This window comes from Fukomys damarensis, unplaced genomic scaffold, assembly GCF_012274545.1.
Source record: "Fukomys damarensis isolate Sample0158 unplaced genomic scaffold, DMR_v1.0_HiC HiC_scaffold_10, whole genome shotgun sequence".
Taxonomy (NCBI): Eukaryota; Metazoa; Chordata; class Mammalia; order Rodentia; family Bathyergidae; genus Fukomys; species Fukomys damarensis.
Genome location: NW_022900922.1, coordinates 12,454,710 through 12,478,729, shown reverse-complemented (window position 1 = coordinate 12,478,729; position 24,020 = coordinate 12,454,710). Strand labels below are relative to the sequence as shown.

At 38.9% G+C, this 24,020-nt stretch overlaps 1 protein-coding gene across 3 annotated transcripts in view; it reads left to right on the top strand.

The window, feature by feature from the left end:
* Positions 1–24,020, top strand: part of Tbce (tubulin folding cofactor E) — a 56,701-nt gene that overhangs the window by 7,714 nt on the left and 24,967 nt on the right. For all 3 annotated transcript variants that reach the window (XM_010621976.3, XM_010621974.3, XM_010621975.3), the window contains exon 3: positions 13,244–13,328. In XM_010621976.3, coding sequence (XP_010620278.1) covers positions 13,244–13,328 — 85 coding nt within the window. The remainder of the gene's footprint in view (positions 1–13,243; positions 13,329–24,020) is intronic.

The window sequence follows — 24,020 nt, the reverse complement described above, 5'->3', positions numbered from 1 at the left end:
GGGGGAAGGACTGCCGCTATGCTAAAAAGATGCCACTCTGCCTTCACGGAGGTCACCATGGAAGTCCTTAGCAGGTATGTACTGTAGTATGGAAGGTCCCACCTCCTGACATCCCTGTTTGAGTGGGATTGTTTGCAGATGAAAAGAGAAAGGAATGATGGTGTGTGCCACATCCTCCCTATGTCCATCCTTTTCTCTCCCTTCCTTCCCTGCTATTAAACCTTGGACCTTTAGACTAAGCTACTTCCCCAGCCCTTTTTTATTTTATTTTTTATTTTTTTGAGACAAGGTCTTGCTGGGTCCCTGAGTTACATGGTCTGGGCTGAAACTTGTGTTCCTCTTATCTCAGCCTCCTAGAGTACTGAGATGACAGGCATGTGCCGCCACATCCAGCGCCAAGTACTGGTACTTGCATGAATGGTCACTTCTTTGAATACTATAGTAATAACCCTAAGATGTAGATGTTAATAATGTCTCTGTCTCTCTCTCTCTGTCTCTCCCTGTCCCTGAGAATTTGACCCAGGGCCTTGCACACACTGAGCAAGTACTGTGCCACTGGGCTACATCCCCAGGCTAGTTTCAGGTGTACAAGTGACAAGACCAGGTCTCAAGTCTCAAAGCTTCCATATAGCACAGAAAAGATGTGACTTTATGCCTCAGAGGCCTTTCTATTCTGTTGCTACTCAAGAAAAATGAATCTTCTCAGGTTCTAGATAAATACTGCCACATTGCCATCTGCAAGTAGTGGATCAATGTGTAGTACTTGGAAATTTGCAGTGTCCAAGTTCTTGGAGAAACAGACCAAAGTGGAGATTTATATTAGGGAAGTTTAATGTTCATAAAGTTCATTAGGAAGCACTTTTGGACCAATACTTAGGAGCAGGAAAAGGGAGGGGAGAAAGCAGGATTAGGTAGAGGCAAAAGATGGAGTGTAGTGGTCTCATCAAGATTTCAGCTGTCCTCCTTGGGGGCTCTGAAATGTTATGTCCCTTCAGAGTCTCTCCTCAATGATATGAGCAACTTGGTCTTCATACCTCTGTGATCATCTTTCATGAGTGTGGCAGTGCTAGGTTGGGGGCATCTTTGGTAAGGTGCTTTCTGCCACAGGAGGCAACCCCATAAGAGGGCAGATAGTGGAGTACAAAAGCTGGGGCTCCCGGCATGTAGGGGAATAAGCCCCAATTCCTGATGGCAGGATGTTGCATCACAAATACAGTAAGTACTATAACATGGATGGAAGCCATTTAATAGTTACCAAATTTAAAGTGATAACACTATTTTAATTTAAATTTATTAAATTGCTAATGAGTGTGACTGCCTATGTATGCATGTATGTATTATGTGTATTAATATGTATTTGATTGTCCATGTATGTATTATTATGTGTATTAGTATGTATTATGATTGTGACTGTCCATGTATGTATGTATTATCAGGATCAGGCAAATTCTTTCATTCTTTTTCTCTTTCTGTTTATTGTGTGTGTGTTTGTTTATTTGTTTGTTTATTATGTGCTGGGAATCAAACTCCAGTCCTCACACTTGTTAGCTGAACACTGTCCTGTTGAGCCACATTTCCAGCCATAGGAAAATACTTTTCAAAAAATTTCTCTGAAACTTGTAATTTTGCAAAGAGTTACCCCTTCTTAATTTTCCATTGTTTGGAGCAGCTCTCCATTATTTAAGCTCAACTCATGGTAGTTTTAGATTTCTTCTAGAGGTCATCTGATGGAATTTATACAAAAATGTACACAAATTGAACACAGATTAATAATTACTGCTGGAGTCACCTTACTAGATATTGTTGTAGGGCTGTTGTGACAATTATATAAGATACATAGTATTGCCTGTTACAAAAAAGCTTCTAAAAAATTACTTAAAAGGAAAACCACTGTCTTCATGTTTTCAAATGGTTACTTACAGTTGGAGATATAGTTTCCTGTGATAAACATCACACTCAGATTCAAAACTGTTGTATCTTTTTTTGTTGTTTTGTTTTGTTTTTGGTACTGGGATTCAAACTCAGGTCCTTGTGCTTGTGAGGGTCCTTGGCACCACTGAGCTAAATCCATTCCCCCCCTTTTTTTTCTTTTGCTTTGTTAGAGTCTCACTATATGGTGCAGGCTGGCCTTAGATTTGTGATCCTCCTGCCTCAGTCTCCTGTGTGCTGCACTGACAAGTATATACCATCATGCCTGGTTTATTTTAAAACTGTTTAGGTGGAAATAAAAATGGGCTGCTATGGGAAGCAAAATAATGGCACCCCGAAGACATCCCCAGACCTGTGACCGTGCTAGTTTACGTGTCAGAGGGAGGTTAGGGTTGCTAATCAGCCTATTTTAAGATTGGGAGAACATCCTGGTTCACCCAGGTGCGCCCAGTGCAATCACAGGAATCATCCAGTAGAAGCAGGAGGCAGGAGAGTTAAGTGCAGTACTATAATATGAGACATTTCCACCAGGTGTGGTGGTGCACACCTGTAATCCCAGCACTTGGGAGGCTGAGGCAGGAGGATTGCTGTGAGTTCGAGACCAGCCTGAGCTACATAGTGAGTACCAGGTCAGTCTCAACTACATAGTGAGACCCTGTCTCAAAAAACAAAAACAAAAACAAAATCCATTTACATTGATAGTTATAATTGATAGGTGTGGATGCATTCCTTTCAACACAAAAAAAGAGGACCCCCTACCAAAAAAAAAAAAAAAAAAAAAAAAAAAAGAGAGTCATTTCATCTGACCCTAACCTGCTTTCAATATGGAAAGGTATCACAAGTCAGGAAATACATGCAGCCTGTACAAGTAGAAGAGGTTTCCTATTATGAAGATCTTTCAAAAGTGTAAGATTCATTCCTATGCTTCTATTTTGTTTTGTTTCGTTTTTCTGGTTCCAGGGATCACACTAAGGACCTTGTGCTTAAGAGTCAGGTATGGTGTCACTAAGCTAAATCCCTGGACCTCTGTTGTTTTTATTGTATGACAGAAGCATTTGTAGACCATAGTCTGGTCTATCGACATGCTTGTTGCTACTGGACTGTCATTGTTTGTAGACCTTTTTTTAAAAAAAATATTAAAACAAGTTTTTCTTTTTTTTAGTTAGAGTCTTACTTTGTAGTTCATGTTGGCCTCAGACTCCCAAGTGCTGGGATTATAGATGTGCATCACCACACCCAGCCTCTGGGCCAATGATTGCAAACCTTTTAGAGACTGAGTGCACAAACTGCAACCCAAAACCCTCTTATTTGTTGCAAAATGCCAACAGTGTAATTAAACCTGAATACTCAGATTTTAGTGTAGAAAAAACAACTCATTCATTAACATCTTTTGTCTTATAAGAAAGATGCAATAACAGAGCTTTCAGTGATACAAACAGCTTTTTATTGAAAGGTAAAAGTTTTCATTTGTTGTGCTTTTGCACATTTAATGTGATTTTTGCTGTTGTATGCATGCGGATAATTTGTCAAACCCTGGCTCAAACTTCATTAGACTGAGAGCAACATGCACAGCACTCATCTGTTAGTCTGTTTCTTGTATCAGATTTGATATAATTCAAAGCAGAAAACATCTGCTCACAAACATAAGATGATCCAAACAAAGTAACAAGAGTAATCCCGAGTGCTTCTCTTGCCTTAAAATTACTTGGTAAAGAATTGCATACTTTAACAATTTCATTTTCAGAACTACCAACTGTGCTTTTTGTCACCCCTTCTCAATCTGTCATCTGAAGTGTTGCACACAGATAATGGAATTTGTTTTTCCAGATAGAACTTTTTTGAAATTCCAGCAGCTCCATTTTCAGATTTCTAAAACCTAGGTAGGGGAAGGGGGAAAGGAAATAAGGGAAAACAAAAAATATGAGAAAAAGCCAGGTGTGTTGGCACACGCCTGTAATCCCAGCATTCTGGAGGCTGTGAGTTTGAGACCAGCCTGGGCTACATAGTGAGTTCCAGGGCAGTCTGAACTACATAGAGCCTGTCTCGGAAAACCAAAAAGAAAAAAATGGAAACAAAGTCTTTGTAAATAGGGTAGGTTGGTGGGGGTGAGGGGAGGGCAGAAGTTGGGGAAAAATAAGAACCAAGATCTAACATGTAAAGGTACAAGATCCCAATGATGAATTGAACTATACTGTATATTTTAAAAGTATCAATAAAATCAATGAAAAATAAAAAATCTAGCCAGTGTATGCAGGAAAGATCAAGTTTTTCAAATTTGGCTTCATCTGGAGAAGTAAGAAAATATAGGGTTGTCTCCATCATAAGGATCTATAAAAATTCTCCTTTGAAGCTGCTACAATGATAGAAAATTCCATGTAGATTTTCTGATGGCTTGTAGGATTGTCTGCAAATGTTGCAGAATTTTTAAATGCAATCTTAGATTTGGAAAATATTTCAGCTGCCCACTTTGACGATTGGGGAAACGTGGCTCACACGCTGACAGAGAGGGCTTGGTGCGCCAGCTACAGCACGTGTTCTGAAGGTTTAGTTTAGACCTTTTTAGAGGATTAGTTCCTAGAAGTGGAATAGATTTAAGATATATACATATATATATTTTTTTGAGACAGGATCTCATTATGTAGTTCAGGCTGGTCTTGAACTCACTATATAGCCCAGGCTGGCCATGAAGTCACAGCAATCTTCCTGCCTCCTGAGTGCTGGTATTACAGGTATGCGCCATCATGCCCAGGTATGTGTATGTATGTAGTATAAAGGTCGAAAAAAGAACAGAGTATGATGAACACTTGTATATACTTGTCATTTAACAGTTGTTAACTTTTTGCAATATTTGCTTTTATGTTTAAAAATTTTTTTTATTAGTACATCTTTGGAGTACACAATGATTACATTCCTTTTGGTAGTTGGTATATATAAATAATGCCTCTTAATTCTTTTTTTGTCCCCTTTTCCTCCTTTCCCTCACCCTTCACTCTGTCTCTTGGTCCTTTTCCCTTTTGCAAAGATCTATTTCCTATTGTCTACCTTTTATTTTGTTCTCTATTTGTATTTTGGGCTTCTAATATAAGAGAAACATTGTGATATTTGAGCTCATGTATCTGATTTATTTCACTTAACATTATGATCTCAATGTGCATTCATTTTCCTACAAAGGCTCAAGTTTGTCTTTATGGCAGAGTAGTAATTGTATATAAATACCATATTTTCTTTATCCATTCATATGTTGTTGGACACATAGACTACTTTCAGGGTTTAGCTATTGTGAATTATGCTGCTATAAACATACAGCAGATTGTCTCTGTTTTAACATTTAGATATTTTGTTTGTTTGTTTTGGTTTTTCCGGACAGGGTCTCAGTATGTAGTTCAGGCTGGCCTTGAACTCACTGTGTGGTCCAGGCTGGCCTCAAACCCATGGCAGTCCTCCTACCTCAGCTGAAATTACAGGTGTGTGCCACCACACCTGGCCTAACATTTAAATGTTTGACCCTTTTTTTTTTGTACCGGAGATCAAACTCAGAACCTTGCACTTATGAGGCAGGTGCAGTGCCACTGAGCTACATCCTCGGCCCTGTTTGACCCATTTTTGATTTTAGTTTAGTACATGGTGAAATATGTGGGTTTTCTACATGTGTTTTCCCAACACCATTTATTAAAGAGATTATATTTCCTCCAGCATGTGATTTGGCCCCTTTTTCAAAGATTAGACAGCTGAATGTATGTTGTTTCTGTAGCCTCAATTTTATTCCATTGATCCACATGTCTGTGTTTGTGCCAGGACCATGCTGCTTTTATCACTATAGCTTTGTAATACAATGCCCCCCCTACCTTTTTTTTGGTACCAGGGATCGAACTTGGGTCCTTGAGCTTACAAAGCAGGTGCTGAAATCACTGAGCTAAATTCCTGGCCCTGTAATACAACTTGAGTCTGGGGTGGTGATGCCTCCTCCTTTGTTCTTGTTGCCCAGGATTGCTTTAGCTACTTTGGGTCTCTTCTGGATCTATGTGAATTTTAAGCTTGTTTTGTCTGTTTCTTTGAGGAATGCTATTATATTGTATTAAAGCTGTGTATCAGTTTTGTAAGTATGGCCATTTTGACCATATTGATTCTGCCTTCCCAGGAACAGGGGATATCTTTTCATTTTCCAATGTCGCCTTCAGTTTTCTTTTCTTTTGTTTTTTGTTTTTTTGAGACAGGGTCTCACTCTGTAGTTTTGACTGACCTGGAACTCACTATGTAGCCCAGGCTGGTCTCAAACTCAGAGCAATACTCCTGCCTCAGCCTCCCAAGTGCTGGGGTTACAGGCATGCACCACCACGCCCAGCTTTTCAGTCTTTCTCAGGGTACTGTAGTTTTCATTGTAGAAGTCTTTTACTTCCTTATTTATGTTATTCCTAAGTATTTAATTTTTCTTGGTGCTATTGTGAATGGTATTGTTTGCCTAAATTTTTTCTTGGTGAGTTCATTATTAATATAAGGGAATGCTATTGATTTTTTTACCCTGCTACAATATGTTTCTTTTATTTTTAGTATTATCACCATTATCATTATTATTATTTTTGTTTGTTTTTTAGTAGCACTAGGTTTTGAACCGAGGGCCTCTACTAAGCTATACCCAGTGGCTCCCCCCAGTACTGGTGATTTAATACAGAACCTTCACACTAAGTTACATCCACAGCCCTTTTTTATTTTGAGACAGGGTCTTGCTAAGTCATTACTTTGCCCATCCAGTCTGGACTCAAATTTGGGCTCCTGCATCAGGTGGTGTATACCATTACACCAAGTTTATAGTTTATTTTAAAGCAAGATCTTGCTGAGTAGCCCAGGCTGATCTCCTGTGATCCTTCTCCTTTAGCCTCCTGAGTAGTTTATGTTACAAACATGTGCCACCATGTTCTGCTTATTGTTGATCTTGTTCCAAAGTTTTATTGTCCTTATTTGATTGAAATAATACTACCTAGTACCAAGAAAAATAATACTACCTGGAGAATTAGAGTTTGCACATGGTCTGGTAGTAAATCTCTACACAAAGTATGCACAACAGTGCTCTTGTAGCATTTTCTTTTTCTTTTCGTATCGGGGATCAAACTCGGGCCCTTGAGCTTACGAGGCAGGCAGTGGCACCACTGAGCTAAATCCCCAGCCTTCTTTTAGCTTTCAGGTGAGTCATGTCTTTATCTATTTCTTTTCACTTTTATCCTTCTACCCAAGCAAATAGGAGTATATGAGAGTGCATTTAAATGTAACAATGACATGATTTTCATGTTCTATCACTAAGTGGCAGTTATTGTTAAACTGTTTTCTAGAGGAACATTACACGTTCTTTCTGTCACACTATTTATTGTCTTTGATACTTAGTTACATGAAAAATTGTAGTTAGTATAAGTAGTTAATGTATATGAGTATTTCAGGATGTGTATTTATTATAGTTTACCTGTTAGTAGGATAAAGCCACCTTCAGATTTGTAGATTTTATCATATGTTTTTTTTTGTTTTTGTTTTTGGTACTGGGGATCGAACTTGGGACCTGCTTGCAAGGCAGGCAGCAGCACCACTGAGCTAAATCCATGGCCCATATATGGTAATTTCTAACTGCCATTTTCTTTTTTGGGTTTTTTTTTGTTGTTGTTGTTTTTTGAGACAGGGTCTCACTGTGTAGTTGATTTTGGTACCAGGGATTGAACTTGGGACCTTGTGCTTGTGAGGCAGGTGGCAACTCACTGTGTAGTTGAGACTGACCTGGAATTTACTATGTAGCCCAGGCTGGTCTCGAACTCATAGTGATTCTCCTGCCTCAGCCTCCCAAGTGCTGGGATTACAGGCATGCGCCACCACGTCCAGCTCTAACTACCATTTTCTAGGTCCAGAGTCATCTTTTCTATAGATGTGAAGTTGTTTCCCCAGAGACATTTCCTGTTCCTGTGGGCTGGTGCTGTTTTGTAGCCCACAGTCATGCTGAAGTGAATTAGTCTGCTATGTTAGAGGGCTGTTGTGAGGGTTCAGTCAGTTGATGTGTGCAAAAACTCAGAGCCATGCTTGACAATCAGAACTTTCTTCCTTCAGGTACTAAGGATTAAATCTAGGGTCTTCACACAGAGCAACATCCCCAGACCTTTTTATTTTCTATTTTGAGGCAGAATCTCACTAATTTTCCCAGGTGGGCCTAGAACTTGCAATCCTCCAGCCTCATCCCCCAGAGTGCTGGGGTGGCAGATATGTGCCACTGTCCTTGGTATGTAAGAACATTTTAAGTTTTAGATTATTAGTGTGTTGTCGTTATTGGTACTGGAGATTGAACTCAGGACCTTGCACTTGTAAGGCAGGTACAGTGCCACTGAGCTAAATCCCTGGCCCAAGATTATTAGTCTTTCTGATGTGAATTTTAGAAGTAAGTACTCTTCTCTAGATTGTGTTTCTATTTGTAGGGAAAACATGGTTATTTATTTATTTATTTATTTTTGCGATACTTGAGATTGAACCCAGATTCTCCACCTTGTGCTAGGCAAGCCCTCTACCACTGAACTGCACCTCTAGTCCATTCATTGATTGATTTGGTTGATTTTATTTTTTTAATTAAAATTTTTTTTGGGGGTACTAGGGATTGAACTCAGAATCTTGCATTTGTGAGGCAGGCAGCAGAACCACTGAGCTAAATCCCTAGCCCTTAATTTTAATTTTTTTATTTCTGTAGTACCTGGGATCAAACTTGGGACCTTGCACTTTCAAAGCAGGTGGCGATACCACTGAGCTAAATCCCTGGTCCTGATATATTTATTTTTGAGAGAGTCTCTCTATGTAGTTCAGACTGGCCTTGAACTTACTAGATAGTCTAGGCTGGCCTCAAACTCAAAGCAGTCCTTTTGCCTGAGCCTCCTGGGTGCTGGAGTTACAGGCATGCACCACCATGCCCAGTCCTCTAGTCCTCTTTTAAATCTTGAAACAAAACCTCACTAAGTAGTCCAGGCTGGCGTCAAACTTGGGGTCCTCCTGCCTCAGCCTCTCAAGTAGTTAAGATTAGAGGCACGAGTCACCATGCCCTGTTAAATTAATTTTTTCAGAGCGTGTTGCCTCATTGTGTTCTCTGAGCAAGTCAGTATAATAAATACAGCAATCTACAATTCTGGCCTCAGGGACAGAATATGTAGTATTAGATTCATAGATTAAGCCATCATCCTTGTCAGCCAGTGCCTTGTATCAAAGATAAGCTATGCAAAACTCCTGTGTTTCAGTTTGTTATAAGTAACTTCAGTTTGAAATTGCTGTGATTTAATTGTAGTTAGAATTAGCTGAGACAATATCTGTCTAGGAAGGGAAGTCTGAGGCAGTGACCCTAGGGTGCTTATTAAAAATTTACATTCTCTGCTTCTGTGCCCAAAGGTCTCAATTAGCAGTGTTATGGTCCAGAACTCCTCCTTTTTAACATGCTCCCTAGATTATCTTGGTACCTGTACTTTGGCGAGGGATGGGGTTGGGGGTGGTGCCCGGGATCAAACTCGAGTCCTTGCACTTGCGAGACAGGAGATGGAACCACTGAGCTAAATCCCCAGCCCTTGGTACCTGTACTTTGAGAATGGTGGTTTTTATTCTTTAGGGTGTGCCAATATTCCTATAGAAAGTAAAATCACCAGAAAGACAGCTACAATCATCTGGGCCTTCTAACTGACTGCCTCTACACAGCTAAGCTTTCCACTCAGACCTCCAGCAGAGGCCTGAGCTGTGACCCAGCCATTGTGAACACCTGTGAACATGTGACACTGGTATCCCTCATTATTTCACTCCATGATCCTGTGGGCTCCTGTAACCAACTGCTGTCAGCCCCTGCCTCCATCTGTTCTCTCATCTGTGCTGATTTCTGTGCCTGTTACTCTATCACTGATGGAAGAGCTTCCCGAGGAGTACTCTTAAGAATTATAGCTACTTATGGTTTCTGTTATATAAGAAATCCTAAGTATGAATAAATAGCAAAATAAAAGATAGTAGAAAATAGGGAGATAGATCTTAAAGGGAAAAGGGATCAAGAGGTGGAAGGAATGGGGAGGGAGAGGAGGACACAGGGGATGAAAAAAGGAATTAAGATGTGTTATGCGCATGTACCAGCTCCACACAAGGAATATTCACACACACAAAAATCTAGAGATGGGGAGGGGAGAGAGGGAAGGGAAAGGGGAGGAAAGAAGGAGTTGGGATGTGTTAAATATGTGTACCAACTTCCAAGTAATGTGAACATTGTGTGCTATAACATGTACTAATATAAAAATAAAAAGTTACAGCTACTTACAGTTTAGTGCTAGTCTTGCTGTTTCTATCTGCTATAGCTGGAGAGTGATCTGTTTATCATGTGAAAGAGTAGCCTTTTGTACTACATTATTCTTGCTATCATCCATCAACTCAACTCATTCTGAGTTTTTAAGAACATCATTAATTATACCTATTTCTTATATGATGGCCTTCATTTGACAAAAGAGTACATTAGGGTACAAAACAATTACATGTGTGCCAAGCTAAGGTCTGACCCTTACTTGCAATGTTATTTTAGCAAGTCACTTATTTTTTCCTTATCTTTAAAATCAAGGGGATTTCTGCCTTGCTTGTTACATTTGGTTCTCATGAGAAGCAGGATAAAGCCTGAGTTCTTCAGAGTATTGTACAAGAGTTTTATAGTCAGCCTCTTCCTCCTTTACAATCAGGGCCTGACCTCTTTTATCACCTCTTTCATCTCCTGTCCTGTGCTCCTTCCCCAAACTCAGGGCAACTCTGAGTTCTAGCTCTGCTGGCTGTTTTGAAGTTGCCTAAATAGGTCCTGGGCCTTTGTCCCAGAAAGTTTGCCTTCAGGGTTTGCTTCTAATGTCACTGCTTCTTTTATGTTTGTTTGTTTGTTTGTTTTGTTTTGTGTTTTTGTTGTTTTGTTTTGTTTTGTTTTTTTGGTTTTTTTGAGACAGGGCCTCTTTCTGTAGTTCAGGCTGGCCTTGAACTCATTATTTAACCCAGGCTAGCCCCAAACTGGCAGCAATCCTCCTGCCTCAACTTCTGGAGTGCTGAGACTCCAGGCATGCACTACCCACCCATACCTGGCACTTCCACAATACTTGCTCTTAATTGTCAGATTCATCCTATCGTGACCAAAGTTGATACATCTGTCTTTGCTAGAAAACTGAAAAGTTTTAGGTCCTACTTATTTTCTATCTTATTCTTCTCTCTGTTGTCTACTTCCTTTAGTTTTTCTATGGATTTTATTATTTTACCTTCTAGCCCTGCCTGAACATTTTGAGAGAGATGCTTATTTTTAGTCATCATCTAACATAGCATTTAAGGTTATGTTTCTTTCTAAGCATTTTTTAGCTGCATTCCACAAATTTCAATATGTAGTAGTATCTTTATTATCATTCTCTTTCAAATATTTTCTAATTTACATTGGGGGTTTTATTTTTTTGACACAAGGTGATTTAGAATAATATTGCTTAATTTCTAAACCTGTGAGATCCTTCCCTCCCTCCCTTCTTTCCTTCTCTCCTTTTTGCCTTCCAGGTAAACCCAGGGTTTTATGTATGTACTCCATCAACTAAGCTATGTATATACTCAGCCCATTTTTTAATATTGAGACAAGGTCTTTGCTTAGTTCCCCAGGCTGGCCTGCCCAAATGAAGATTTACTAATTAATTTTTTGTTACTGACTTCCAACTGTTTCCATTGTGGTCAGAGAACATATTCATTTTTATTTTAATCTGTTTTGTAAAGTTTTCTTTTTTCTTTCTTTTTTTTTTTGGTATCAGGAATTGAACTCAGGACCTTGCACTTACAAGGCAGGCAGCAGCACCACTGAGCTAAATCCCCAGCCCAGTTTTCTTTTTATTGTAAAATACAAATAAAATTTACCATCTTAATTTTGGGGGTGGGTGCTGGACATAACCCAGAGCTTCAGAGCACAAGTGCCACTGGGTTTCATCTTAATAAAATTTTTGTTTGTTTGTTTGTTTGTTTGTTTGAGACAAGGTTTCACTATGTAGTTGAGGCTGACCTGGAACTCATTATGTAGCCCAAGCTGGTCTCAAACTCACAGCGATCCACCTGCCTCATCCTCCCTAGCGCTGGGATTACAGGCATGCACCACCACACCTGGCTCATCTTAATAAATTTTAAGTGTATAATTCGCTGGCATTAGGTATGTTTACATTGTTGTACAGCCATCATCATCATCCATCCCTAAAACATCTTTTATCTTCCCAAACTGAAACTTCATACCCATTAGTGTTCCTTATTCCCCCTCCACCAGTCCCTCCCTGCAACCATCATTCTACTTTCTGTCTTTATGAATTGGACTACTCCAGCATCCTCAAGTAAACATAGTCACACGGTAGTCTTCCTTCTGTGACTGGCTTACTTTAATAAGCAGCGGTCCTCAAGGTTCATGCATGGTATAGCATGTGTCAAAATTTCTTTCCTTTGTATGTCTGTACTATTGTATATAATGTATTTTACTGATGGCAAACCTTATTTAGAGCTTTCAGTGGTAACAGAGCCCTCTGCAGCAACAGAGCCCTCTGCAGCTTGTGTGCTATAGGTTCATCACTACTGATGTGTGTGTGTGTGTGTGTGTGTGTGTGTGTGTGTGTGTGTGTGTGTGTGTATTCTAGATGAAAAATGATATGTAAACTGCTGGGGAATTAGCCAAGGAGAATGAAACTATAAAACATTACTGAAAGAGATTAAAACATAAAAAGTGGAAAGATATCCCATGTTTATTGATTGGAAGAGTTAATCTTGTTAAAATGTTAGTACTACCTAAAATCTGTAGATTGAGTACAATCCCTGTTTTGTTTTTTTAATTGCACACAAGACCTTCACACTGAGCTACATCCCCAGCCCTTATTTTTATTTATTTTTTTGGCACCAGGGATCGAACTCCCCAGCCCTTATTTATTTATTTACTTATTTTATTTAGAGACTGTGTCTCACCAAGTTGCCTAGGCTAGGATCAAACCTTTGATCCACCTGCCTCAGCCTCCTACAGTGCTAGAACACCCAGGTTGTTGGCTTTTTGACTCAAATGTGCTAATGCATTTTCTGATTGAAGACCCAAGTGTAAAGTTAACTTGTTTGTTCTGGAGACATTTCCTCCTCCAGGGGTGTCCATTTGATATGGTTTCCATTCACAGTTGTATTTGCTTACAGGAAAATAGAGAGATATCTAGGCTGCCTTGTATTTGTGATCCTCCTGCTTCAGCCTCTTGAGTATCTGGGATTACTTTTGTTATTCTGTCATCTTTTGTTGCTTATTCAGTTTTTCTTGTTCTACCAGGACTCTGGTTAGGAGTAGAGTGGGACAATCCTGAGAGAGGAAAGCATGATGGGAGCCACGAAGGGACTGAGTATTTCAAATGCAGGTAATTTTTCCTTATAAATTTGCATGGTCATTTGGTCCAGATCGTATTCAATTTTTTTTTTTTTTTTTATCGAACTCGACCTTGCACTTGTGAGGCAGGCAGCAGACCACTGAGCTAAATCCCTGGCCCATTCCTATTCATTTGTTGAATGGGAGAGATAGTGAGGAAGAAGCATTGCTTGGTTTTTAGGCCCCTCTTTTTATTTCTAACTTTTATCTTTACAAGTGGGATTGCTTTCTTTGTCCTTTTTTTTTTTTTTTTTTTTTTTTTTTTTTTTTTTTTTTATATTTTTTTTTTTTTTTTTTTTTTGACAATTCTTTATTGGTTAAATGTAAATCTTTCTCTTTTTTTGAGACAGGGTCTCACTATGTAGTTCAGGCTGGCCTTGAACTCACTGTGTAGCCCAGGCTGGGCTACAGCTCATTGTGATCCTCCTGCCTCAGCTTCCTGAATGCAAGGATTACAGGCATGCACCACCACACCTGGGTTGTAAATCTTTTTGACTTGTTAACAGTTTTAAGTGAATAATGGAAAAGAGAAATAGCCTAGACATCCCATAAGAAAGAAGAATTACTCAGTAAAATCAAAATCCAAATAGTGGAATGATGAGCCACCATTTAAAAGTTACACATGATTTGTATATATCTAATATTTTGAACTGCCTGATGTCAGAAACTGCTAAGTTCTGGGAAGGGTACTAAAAGCTTTTAGACACAGGCATGATATAATCCCAGAACTCTGGGAGAGTGAGGCAGAAGGATCATAAGTTTGAACCCAGCCTGGGCAATTTAGTGACTTCGTGAGACTATCTCAAAATAAAAAAAGAGAAGAGAAATAAAAACAGCTAGGGATATATAGCTCAGTGCAAAGGCCCTGGGTTCAATCCCTAGTGTCACAAAAAAGGAAAAAAAAAAAAAGAAAAGAAGCTAAATGTAATAATAGTTGGCAGACAGGCCCATCTGCCCAAAATGGTGAAGGTAGATCTGTTGTATTTCTGGAGGCCACTGTTGCATTCAGGCCATCATAAAGCAGCCTACGACCTGATGCTTATCAGCTCATGGGAAAACAATAAATGTCACCGGGTCACCTTCTTAGATATTAAAATCTTGAGAGTGCCCAAAAGGCAAGATTTTTCCTCGGTTAACAAATGTTAGTTGTGCAAGCTTGCTGAAGGCTGAATATGCTTATGACAAGCAGGCTGTCAAAATCAACAACATTTATTAGGAACTGCCCAGAAACCCAGTGTTCTTCAGCATCCCCATTCAGTGCCCCAGTAGAAAAGAAGCTCATTCTGGGAGTGTGGGAATTTGTTGAGAACTCTGCCTTTGAGTTGTGTTTTAAGATTCAGCAACTAACAATTCCAAATGCACACTGAAATTGGGATTTCAGATCTATACTAAAAAATGATTTGCTGCTTGTCTGAATTTCAGTCAACTAGATCTCCTGAATATTATCTGGCGACTTTTCTAGGTATATAGGGCAGACTGATTCTCCGTCACTAGGCTAGGTGAGCTGCTCCTACTTCCGTGAGGCCATGTCAGAATGTTGGTTTTGTAGCAGTATCTGTAATTGAGCATAAGGAGGAAGAAACAAGCAAGCACAATGCTTACAAGATAAACATTTTTTACTCTCATCTTTTTTTTTTTTTTTTTTTTTTTTTTTTTTGGTATTGGAGATTGAACTCACGACCTTGTCCTTGTGAGGCAGGCAGCCGCACCACTAAATCCCTGACCCTTTACTCTCCTCATTGTATTCCCACCCCACCCATACTTTTCCCTTTAAACAAGGTTTAGAATTTCAATGTTTGAATGCAACATCTTGATTTTTTTTTTTTTTTTTTTTTTTTTTTTTTTGGTACCAGGGATTGAAGTCTGGTCCTTGTGCTTGGAAGGCAGGCGGCAGAACCACTGAGTTAAATCCCCTGCCGCAACATCTTGATATTAATCTAGAATTCCATTGGAGTGTGTAAATCTTTTAGAAATTTGTTACTGATGGACACCATTCAGCTAGTACTTGTCATTATTTATGGGCCATTTAGTTTTCTGAGAAACCCCTGAGAATGCTGTACAGAAGATTGGTTTTTGATGTTAGCCTTTGATCTGTAAATGGTACAGCATCCACTTTACAGCCACCTAAAAATCATTCCTAACTCTTCCATCTGTCTGTAGCCAAACTCAAGAATAATAAAGATCTTAACGCATTTCTCATCACTTTTTTTAAATGTTTTTGTTTGTTTGTTTCACATTCTTTATTAGTGCATATTAGTTATGCAGACTACTGGGTTTCATTTTGGCAGAGTCATACATACACGCAACATACTTTGATAATTTTCATCCCTCATCATCTCCGTTGCCCTCTGTTCACCCATTTTACTTCTTTTGATGCATAGAAAATGTTTTGATCATATCCATTGTCCGTTACGCACCTTTACACCCCCATCCCTCTCCTTATTTCCTTTCTCTTGTCTATAATAGCCTCCCTTTGACTTTCTTGTCATCTTCTTTAGATTCCACATAAGAGGGAGAACATGTGATATTTGTCTTTCTGAGCCTGGATTATTTTGCTCAACACTATGATCTCCATATGTCTTGAGTGATACTCCAGTTGTATATAGATACCACATTTTCATTATCTCTACAGATAATGTTGATGGGCACCTAGGCTGATTTCATATCTAACCTGTTGTGAATTATGCTGCAGTAAACGTTGGTATGCATGTATCCCTATTGTATGCTGACTTTTAATTCTTTCAGGTATATACCAAGGATTGATATAGCTGAATCAAATGGTAGCTCTGTTTGTTATAGAGGATGTCTTTTCTCCAATGTTTATTTTTTACTCTAAAGGCTGTAGTTGCATGGTTTTGTTTCTGTGACCTCTATTCTGTTGCCTCGGTCTATCTATTTTTTTGTGCTAGTGGCATGCTATTTTTGTTATTTTTATGCTATTTGTTAAGGGTGAGAGATAGGGCTTTAGTTTTAGTCTTATACAAAAATAGATTCAAAATTGGTCAAAAACCTAGGTATAAGACCTACAACTTTGAAACTGCTAAGAGAAAACAGGAGAAACACTTGTTTGTAGAGATCTTTCACCTCCTTGGTTAGATTGCTCTCTAGATATTTTTTGAAGCTATTATTATAAATGGAATTGTTTCCCAGATTTCTTTCTTAGCTAGTTCATTCTTGTATATAGGAAGGATATTGATTTTTAAAATATTAATTTTTATATCCTATTTGCTGAGCTCATGTATGAGCTCTGAGAGATTTTTGGTGGAGTCTTTAGGGTTTTCTAAGTATAGGGTCATATTGTTTATAAACAAGAATAATTTGACTTACTCCTTCCTGTTTGTATCCCTTTTCTTTTTTTTGCCTAATTCCTGTAGCTGAAATTTCAGGAACCATATTGAATAAAAGTGGAACAAGAGTGGTTGCTTTCTTCCTGATTTTCAGTTTTTCTTCATTCAGAATGATGTTAACTGTGGATTTGCCATATATGGGTTTCACTATATTGAGAGATCATCCTTTACTACCTAAGTTTCTTCAGAGCTTTTATCATGAAGCGATACTGAATTTTGTTGAAAGGTTTCTCTGTGTTAATTGAGATGATCATGTGATTTATCCTGGATTCTATTTATGTGGTGGCGTACAGTAGTAACTCGGTGCACAAATTTAATTTGTTCCACAATTCTGGAACAAATGTTCGTGCAGGAAAGATGGCTGGAGTTATTCATGTTCATCACTGGATGCAGAGTTCGCAAATACAAACAAAAGTTTGCCTAGTGCTTTTGTTTGCTAACCAAATTGTTTGCAAACAAAAGTATTACTGAACTAAGGTACCATTGTATTATGTTTATTAATTTATGAACAATCCTTGCATTCCTTGAAGGAAACCAGCTCGACCATGTTGAATGATTTTTTTAATGTGTTGTTGAATTTGGCTTGCAAGTATTTTATTCAGGATTTTTGCATCTATAATCACTATATTGGTCTATAGTTTTTTTGCAGTTGTTACTGCTGATGAGTGTCTGATTTGGACATCAGGGTAATGGTTGCCATGAAGAATGAGTTTGAAAATATTCCTTTCCTTTCTAGTTCACAGAATGGTTTGAGGAGCATTGGTGTTCTTATTTAAAGATCTGGTAAAACTCAGCAGCTAATCCATCTGGTCCTGGGCTTTTCTTTGTTGGGAGACTTTTTAATATTTCTTGAAATTCATTGCTTGTTACCAGTCTCTTGGTGTGTGGATGTGTGTGTGTATGCATGTGTATGTGTATTACTGGGGATTGAACTCAGGACCTTCACATCGAGGAACATCTCTGGCTGATTTTAATTTTTTTGTTTGTTTGTTTGTTTTTTGTTTTTTTGAGACAGAGTCTCACTATGTATTTGAGGCTGACCTGAAACTCACTATGTAGCCCCAGGCTGGTCTTGAACTCAGGGTGATCCTCCTGCCTCAGCCTTCCAATGATTTTAATTTTTAATTTATTTAAATTATTTTTATTCTTGCTAACTTGCTGAATTGCCCAGGGTAAGCTTGAACTTGTGATGATCTTGCCTCAGCCTCCCACAGTGCTAAAATTACAAGTATATGCTGCCATACCTGGCCTGATTAGGTTGTAAAATATCCTCTTGGTTCATTTTGGTTGATCATACGTGTCTAAAAATTTATCCATTTCTTCTAGATTCTCCAATTTCTTAGAATATAAATTTTCAAAGTAGTACCTAATAATCCTCTGGATTTCAGTGGTACCTGTTGTAACATCCCTTTTTCATCTATAATTATTCATTTGGGTCTACTCTCTCTCGGTTTGTTTAGCTAAGGGTTTATCAAAGAACCAACTATTTCATTGAGTATTTTCTATTTCTGAGTAGTGTTCTTTTAGTCTGTCTCCTTAATTTCAGCTCTGATCTTTCTTATTTCCTTCTCTCAGGTTTGTTTTCAGTTTTTTCTTCTCTTAGGACCTTGAGATGCATTGTTAGGTTATTTATTTGTGATTTCTCTGATTTATGTTTGTTTGTTTTGGGTTTTTTTGGTACAGAGGATCGAACTCAGGATCTTGCTGTTGCAAGGCAGTGCCACTGAGCTAAATCACCGGCTATTTCTTTGACTTTTTTATGTAGGCACTCAGAGCTACAAACTTCCCTTTTAGAACTGCCCTTGTTGTATTTCTATATTTATTTTAATCTAGAAATTTTAAGATTTCCTCCCTGATTTTTTTCACTGATACACTGATTATTCAAAATTGAATTGTTTTGATCTCCATGTGTTATAGTTTCTGTGGTTTGTCTTCCTGTTGATTTCTAGTTACATTCCATTATGACCTGATATTAAGCAAGTTTTTTAAGGCTTGCTTTCTGTCCTTAAAATATGATCTGTTTGGAGAATGTTTCAAGAGCTGCTAAGAAGATTGTATATTCTGTAGTTGTTGGGTAGATGTTCTATAGACATATATTAAATCCACTTGATCTACGGTATAGTTTAACCGTGATGTTTCTTTGTTGATATTTTGTTCAGATGACCTATTTTTTGGTAACAGTGGAGTATTGAAGCTACCCACTATTATTGTATTGGGACTTATGTGTCCTTTTGTATTGAGTAGTGTTTGTTTTATGAAATTAACCACACTAATATTTAGTGTGTATATTTTTGTAATTGTTAGATCTTCTTGGTGGATTATTCCCTTTACCAGTTTGTCTCATTTAATTTTGTCTTGATGCCTGTTTTGTCAGATGGGAGTACAGTGGTATCTCAGTTCATGAACAATTTGTTCTATGATTTTGGCAAAGATGGCCACATTTGTGTTTCTGTGGGAAGGATGGCCATGGTCATGTTTGTCACCTGATGTAAAGTTTGCAAACAAAAATAAAATTTTACCAAATGCTTCTGTTTGCGACCAAACTACAAACAAAAGCATTCATGAACAAGGTACCACTGTATAGCTATTTCTGCTTGCTTTCAGATTCTGTTTGCATGTAATATTGTTTTTAGTATTTCACTTTCAGTCTCTGTTTTTGCTAATGTGGTATGTTTCTTTTTTATCTTATTGAGTTTATTGGTACTTTTTAAGTGTACAGTACAGTTACATTGCAGGCGGTAGAACCACTGAGCTAAATCCCCAGCCCAGGTCTTGTTTTTAATTCAATTTGCCAGTCTTAATTGGAAAATTAAGACCTTTTACGTTCAGAGTTATTGTGCACATGTGCATTTTCACACTTTGGGTCCTTTTGATGGGCAAAAAACAACATTTTAGCCAGGCATAGTGGTGTGCACCTATAATCCTAGCACTTGCAGGCCGAGGGAGGAGGGTCACCCCGCGTTTGAAGCCAGCCTGAGCTACATAATGAGTTCAAAGCCAGCTTAAACTACGTAGTGAGACCCTGTCTCAACAAACAAACAAGAACTTTTAAAATCAGGACATAGAATGTAATATATTGCATTACAAAGAGAATCTCTTTCTTCCTTTCTTTTTTGTAATTCAGGCTGGCCTTGAATTCTCAGCAGTCCTCCTGCCTCAGCCTCCTGAGTGCTGGAATTGCAGGCATGAGCTACCATACCCAGCTTGTTACATTGAAGTGTAATCAAAAGAGTTTTTAAATGAATATAATAAGGTATATTTCTTTATTAAATAACATTAAACAGTAGGATCTAATGCATCTAATACAATAACTACTAAATTTTGAAGTAGTAATGAGAATAAACAATTTTTATAGGAAACATGGAGATAGATCTTTTGCAAAAGGGAAGAAGTCCAAGAAGTGGATTGAGGGGAAAGAGTGGAGGGGAAAGGGATGAAAAAAGAATTAAGTTCAAGGGAAGAGGGAGAGAGAAAGGAAAGGGACAAGAAAAAAAGTGAAAATAGGAGGGAAAAGTGGAAGCAAAGCCTTTTTGTACATGGGTGTTTGCTTGAGGGAGGGAATGGGATAAAATAAAATGTAATTAAAAAATTAATTTAAGTTGTGGGCCTGGGATTTAGCTCAGTGGCACTGCGCCTGCCTTGCAAGAGCACATTCCTTAAGTTCAATCCCCCAAAAAATTAAGTTGTGTTAGGTACATGTATCAGCTCCCCAGAATGAATGTAATCATTATGTAATGTAAACATAGTCTAATAAAAGTAATTTGGGGGGGTTCTGGGAACCAAACTCAGGACCTTGCACTTGCCAGGCAGGAATGGAGCCACTGAGCTAAATCCCCAGCTACCCCCCAAGTTTTAAATTTTTTTATTTTTTTGTACTGGGGATCAAACTTGGAACCTTGTGGTTGCAAGGCAGGTGGCAGCACCACTGAGCTAAATCCCAGGTCCCCCAAAAATACTTTTTAAAATGAAAAAAAAGGAAATCAATGGCTAAAAAAGACTACAAGCAGTTTTTGTTTATTTTTTCTTTTTATTTAATGTATTTACATTGACATAATTGTACAAATGTATGGGGTACAATATGTTGTTTGTACACAATGCAAAGTTAACATATCTACCACTTCAGTATCATTTCTTTGTAGTGAAACATTGAAAATATCTTCTAGTTATTTTGAAATTACTGTTTGATTTATTTCTTATCTTTTACTTTTTATTTATTTTTTGGGTTTTTTGAGACGGGGGTCTCATTATGTAGTTGACACTGACCTGGAACTCAGTATGTAGTCCAGGCTGGTCTCGAACTAGCAGCAATCATCCTGCCTCAGCCTCCTGAGTGCTGGGATTACAGGTGTGTGCCACCACGCCCAGCTGAAATAACTATTTCTTAACTAGAGTCAACCTATTGTGCAAAACTTAGAGAAGGAAGTATAATCACAGAGCATAACTTGATTCACAAAGAAAAAAATTTTAACAGCTAAAGTAGGACTGTATTTTTGTAACAAATAGCTGTGTTTCAGCCAAACACAAATAACTGAGCTTTAGTCAGTCCCAGGTCCCCAGTGGATCAGACCATGTGCAACCAAGAGGAAGGCTTCACTGTAACTAATCAAGTTACATCTGTAGTTTCTATTGACCTATAGAAGAATACTGACCTAGCTATACAGCAGAGTTCTTTCCATTTTGAATGTTGCCTGATTCATGAATTATTCTTTGCTCAAACTATTAGTTTGTCTACAGTTTTTCTCTTTAACACATAAGAGCACCATAGGTACCAGAAATGCAAAACACTCGAAACTGCACTCTTTTTCTCCAAATTAGCAGGTATATATCACCTCGTTTTTTTGGATCATTTATTTCACTGTTTTTAGTTGCTGGACTGCCCAAAAATTTTTTCAATCTGGTCTTTTCCTCCTTCTGAACTAGGAAGCTTAATGTTATCCTGGGTGACTTCACAGGCAATACTGTCACTCTAACCCTTGAACTCTGAACTGTCCTCCTAACTATTTTAGGAACATTCTGGGCTGGGGATTTAGCTAGGTGGTTCTGCCACCTGCCTCTCAAGCACAAAGTCCCGAGTTTGATCCCCAGTACCAAAAAAAAAAAAAATGCATTCACTATTTTAGGAACATTCTTGTGAGCTATCTTCCTCCTTTGAATCTGTCTGATTGATCTCAGCTAAGGCCACCATCCATTTGTTTTTTGTTTGATTTTTTTGTTTGGTTTTTTTTTTTGAGACATGGTCTCACTATGAACTCACAGCGATCCTCCTGCCTCAGCCTCCCGAGTGCTGGGATTACAGGCATGCGCCTGTTTGATTTTTTTGGGGAGGCAGAGTAGAGTCTCCCTTTGTAGTTCAGGCTGGCCCTGAACTCACTGTGTAGCCCAGGCTGGTCTCAAACTTGTAGCAGTCCTCCTGCCTCAGCCTCCCAAGTGCTGGGATTACAGGCGTGTGCCACGACGTGCAGCGCATTTGTATAACTTTGCCACGGATTCCATCAGTGTTTTCTATATTGAAATAACCAGTGAGAGCAGCTTCCATTTCTTAGCTTTTCATCTGCCTGGGCCACTTATGAGAGAAAGTTCTGAAGTTGGTCTAATAATAGACACTTCTCTATCTGAATTGATTGAAGAATACAGATTTTTCTGGAATTAGGCTTGGAGTTGATGAGCAACTTGTCCCATATACATCCTTGAGAGCTGCCTGCAATCAACAGTTCTTTGCACACTGAGACCCCCCAACCAGAGAACTTGGGCTGGCATAAGGCTCACCATGGACCTCTGTGCCTCTTCAGCACACAGGAAAGGACAAGAATATGAAATTTTAAAAATTTCTTTGAAGCCAGGGTAGTGGTGCACACCTGTAATCCCACATTCAGGAGGAGACAGGAGGATCCCTGCAAATCTAAGGCCAGCCTAGGCTACATAGTGAGTTCAAGGCCAGTCTACGTGGTGAGAAAAAAATTTCTGGGAAAAAAAATTGAGAAGTATAAAGTGACAAAGAAAAATCCAGTTCTTTTGATGACAGAGTGTTGTGAATACTGCTAGGATTTGTTGCCTGGGATTTATAATTAAAGTAAATACTGAATTTTAAAGCTTAGTGAAAATAAATCTTCCTTGCCTCCAAAACCTATTTCAGTATTTCAGTTAGCTGTGATACATCACCCCAGAACCTAGTGGCTTACAATGACCATTCTATGTCTCTGGGATTAGAACTGGACTTAAGGGAGACATTGGTCTGCTCCAAGCGATGCTGAATAGAGGATCCAAGATGGCCTTACAGATTGGGAGCGTGGTAATGATTACTGACAGGGCAGAAGTCTGGGCCCTCTCTGAATATAGCAGGTCTCTCTCTCCTCCCGGCCTTTCCTTACAGTCTAGTTTGAGCTTTTTCAGGCTTCCTGGAAGGCAATTGTAAGGCTTCTCAGGCATAGGCCTCCTTGTTGGTAAGAGCAAGGCGCTGAGTCCAGACTCAGGAGGAAAGAAAATGGACTGTTGGTGTGAACCGGTTGTAGAATCCCATTGCCCAAGGCATGTGGGCCGAGGGCTCTCTGAGGAGGTGCTCAGCCACAACACACCTTCTGTTGCACAGTTCACATCCCTCCCTCTACAAAGTCCATTCGTCCCCATCTTTGGAAGCTTGCTCTCTGCAAGTAGAAATCCAGGGCAGTGTCTTCAGAACTAGCCCCAGGTGTGGGTGCGGCTCCTTGAGTGCAAGTCTCCTGGTGTGGCTGCTTGGCAGGAGCTCCTCTACCCAGAGGTCTGAGAAGAGAAGTCACCTGCCCCTGTCTCAGTGTGTTTCATTGTTGTTTGTGGTGCAGGAGATCATATATGCTAGGCAAGTGCTCTACCTTTGAACTACACTTCAGCTTATAGTCTGTTTTGCATTGCTATAGCAAAATACTCAAGGTTGGGTGATGTTAAGAAAAAGCCAGGTGTGGTGGTTCTTGCATTCAATTCCAGCACTCTGGGAGGCTGAGGAAGGAGGATTGCAATTTCTAGCCCAGCGTGGGCAATATAGAGACTCAGTAAGACACTGTTGTCTCAACAACCTTGGCTGGGGATGTAGCTCATTGTGAAGGCCTTATGTGCGATCCATGGTGCTGCAAACGAATCAAAACAGAAACAGAGATACTTGTGATAAGAAAGCCCTGTGTACCTTTTTTTTTGGTACCGGAAATAGAACCTATAACCTTGTACTTGCCAGGTAAGTGCGGCACCACTGAGCAAAATCAGATTCTCAGAAATGTAGAGTGTACCACAGTACTTTCTTGTAGCTGCTCTCATAGTACAAAGTATTGATGTGGTTTGTTTGTTTGGTTTTTTTTTTTTTTTTTTTTTTG